The sequence below is a fragment of the Saccostrea cucullata genome, unplaced genomic scaffold, assembly GCF_032062105.1.
Source record: "Saccostrea cucullata isolate Sc308-1 unplaced genomic scaffold, CSIRO_AGI_Scuc_v1 ctg19573, whole genome shotgun sequence".
Taxonomy (NCBI): Eukaryota; Metazoa; Mollusca; class Bivalvia; order Ostreida; family Ostreidae; genus Saccostrea; species Saccostrea cuccullata.
Window position 1 is genome coordinate 6,056 of NW_026939773.1, and position 3,146 is coordinate 9,201.

The 3,146-nt window shown below is 32.1% G+C and overlaps 1 protein-coding gene across 1 annotated transcript; it reads left to right on the forward strand.

Annotated features, from left to right (window-relative positions):
* Window positions 1-2,375, forward strand: LOC134253905 (uncharacterized; the record flags this gene model as incomplete). Its single annotated transcript, XM_062736481.1, has 3 exons — window positions 1-79; window positions 1,859-1,939; window positions 2,269-2,375. Coding segments are annotated over exons 1-3 (267 nt in total), but the record flags the coding sequence as incomplete, so codon positions are not given.
* Window positions 2,376-3,146: the final 771 nt, after the last annotated feature.

Sequence of the window (3,146 nt, forward strand, 5' to 3'; positions counted from 1 at the left end):
ATGGAGTCTAAGAATGGTCCAGCCCGTAACGTGGTGATAGCCGTGGACGGAAGCAGCCATTCCGATATTGCATTTCAGTGTATGTATATTATCACCCGGTTTTTATTCTATACACAAGTATTGTTTTCTTTTTCTTAACCTAGCTCTGAAAATTGATCAATCTATACATTGCACCCAAGAGTTCACCCGCCATTCATACTCCATAAATATTTTGTCAAAAACTTTACTGAGTATTTTTCTATTTATTCGTTTTCGTCTGTTTTAATCTAGTAATCGAAGGAAGCGAGTCTTGGATGAGAAAATTAAACAAATAAATCGTATCCATTTGGAATTCCTCTTATATTATTTGGTCCCTGTAGATCATGATCCGAATGCAACTGTTTTAGCCAATTTCTTTTAGGTTAATTAAAAATATCCAAATAATAAAGTTTTTTTTTTTTTTTTTTAATGAAAATTTTTTTAAAAATTAGTCATATATGAGGTACAAAATAGTTAATAATCATAAATAAACATTGAATTTTAAATGTGACTTTTTACAGGAAGTTCTCTTCCAATCCTTGAAATATCCCTTAAATGCATTCTTCCTCTTCATTTTGAAATCCTCCAGAAAAAAAAAAACAGAAGTCTCTGTTGAGACTGTAGGTCTACTGGTTTGTAATTAAAATAAAAGAAAAGTAGCAGTTGGGACTTTTAAAAACATTTAAAAAAGCAATAAATAGAATAATGATACTTGATTAAGTCTCTTTTTATAAGATTGAAATAAGACTTCAAATGTGGAGTGGCTCTTCATAAAATTTCACAGAATTTTCAATTTTAGTTTCCAATGTTTAGCAACATCAATCAGCAAAATCAGGAACAAAAAAACTGATAAATATGTATCTCAAAGTAGTTTACTTGCATGATGAATTATAGTATATTCCGACCAAAACTGTAATTGTGGTAGCATTTTAAAAGTATTTCACAAAAATTACTATTTTTAGTAACCACAGCAACACCGTTTGAATCATTGAAGTCAAAAACCGATACACAGAATTATGTATCTTAGTGTAGTCTACTTGTGTGCCAAGTTATATTGAAATCAGACCAAAACTGTCAGAGGAGTAGAATTTTAAAAAAATTTCACAGAATTTTCTACTTTTTAGTAACCAAGGCAACACCGTTCATCGAATTGTGTATCTTAGTGTAGTCTACTTGTGTGCCAAGTTATATAAATCAGACCAAAACTGTAAGAGCAGTAGCATTTTAAAAGTATTTCACAAAATTTTCTACCTTTTAGTAACCACGGCAACACCGTTCATCGAAATCAAAAACCGATAAACAGAATTATGTATCTTAGTGTAGTCTATTTGTGTGCCAAGTTATATTGAAATAAGACCAAAACTGTCAGAGGAGTAGTATTTTAAATGCATTTCACAGAAATTTTTATTTTTAGTAACCAAGGCAAGACCGTTCATCGAAATCAATAACCCATAAATAGAATTATGTATCTTAGTGTAGTCTACTTGTGTGCCAAGTTATATTGAAATTAGACCAAAACTGTAGGAGGAGTAGCATTTTAAAAGTATTTCACAGAAATTTCTATTTTTAGTAACCATGGCAACACTGTTCATTGAAATTAAAAACCTATACAAAGAATTATGTATCTTAGTCTAGTCTACAGCTAGACAGACGGATGGACATATTACAATCGCATAAGCTCTTCTGGTCTCTGACCAGTAGAGCTAAAAAAAACCCTAAAATTTGTCACTTTGAAATTCAAATGCTTGGGAATGCACTTTCCATAATTATAATTCAAGCTTCAGACAAAAAAGAATTTTGTCTGGCGACCATTACATTTTTATTTCATTTGTACTTACAGGGTATCTGGAACAGTTCAGACGGACTGGTGATAATGTCGTACTGGTTCACTGCTTAGAGAGGCACCAGGCTTTCCACGGGGGTAATTATGTATACATGTTTTAATAAATAAAAATCTCTAGGACCTCTTCTTCACTGCTTAAAGGAGGAATCATGCTTTCCACGGGGACATGTATTAACAACTAGCACTCTAGGACCTTTGGTTCACTGCTTAAAGAGATTCTACAGAATACTCGTTTAGTACGAACACGGATATTGCGAATTCACGGATATAGCGAAGTTATCTTGGATCCCCATCTATATAAATTTAATGAATTCCTTATACGAATATAACAAATTACGGATATAGTAATTTCATAGGTCCCAGTGACTTCGTTATAACCGAGTTATTAATATATATTTTTTCTACAGCGATGGGCACAGCAGACATAGAGTCGGTCTGTAACATCATGTCACAGGAGGAAGAATCACAGAAGAAGTTACGGATAGAATTGGAAAAGAAATTAAAGTCAAACGGGGTAGGTATATACACGTATCAAATATAATGTACTAATCTTGTATATAGAATGTATAATACGTAAAATATCATTAAAGAGTTAAGGAGCTGGTTTTAGTTGAGATGCGTTAAATGCACAATATTTGACTCGCCCTTCAGACTCGGTGAATATATTATACTCTGGGGGGTACTTTATCATCATATTGTCAAAACAGATGATTGTTTCTTCATAAACATGATGTATGATTCAATGATTAAATAATATGAATTGGTATTAATAGCAAAATCAAATTATAAGGAATTATTGAATATTTAATTCTCATCGTTAATTTAACAAGAGGCCCAGGGGCCACATCGCTCACCTGAGTGAAAATCCTTTAATACTTGCAAGAATTATGCATGTAGATGTTAGAGTATGAACTTCCTCTATCTATTCACTGTAATTGGGCTTGATCTGACTGTAAAATTGCTAAGGACCAGACTTTCTTTTCAATCAGTGCTTAATGCCTACCTCATTATCAATTTAGTCATAAAGAGGTCAATCTCAGTATTTCTGCAAAATATAGCACTTGTACTGTAAACTCTGAAGTCTAATATGCTAACATTATAAAACTATTGCATAATAGTGAGGGAGACATGAAGATTTCTTTGCCCATGAAAAATCTTTTTTTCTTTTTTTTAGGGGGGGGGGGGTGAAATTAGCTATGATAGTTATAATAAAAACTGAAAAAGTGAATAAGATTTTAGTTTTATTCATTAACAAAATTCAACAGACTTGCTAAAAATTTATCAG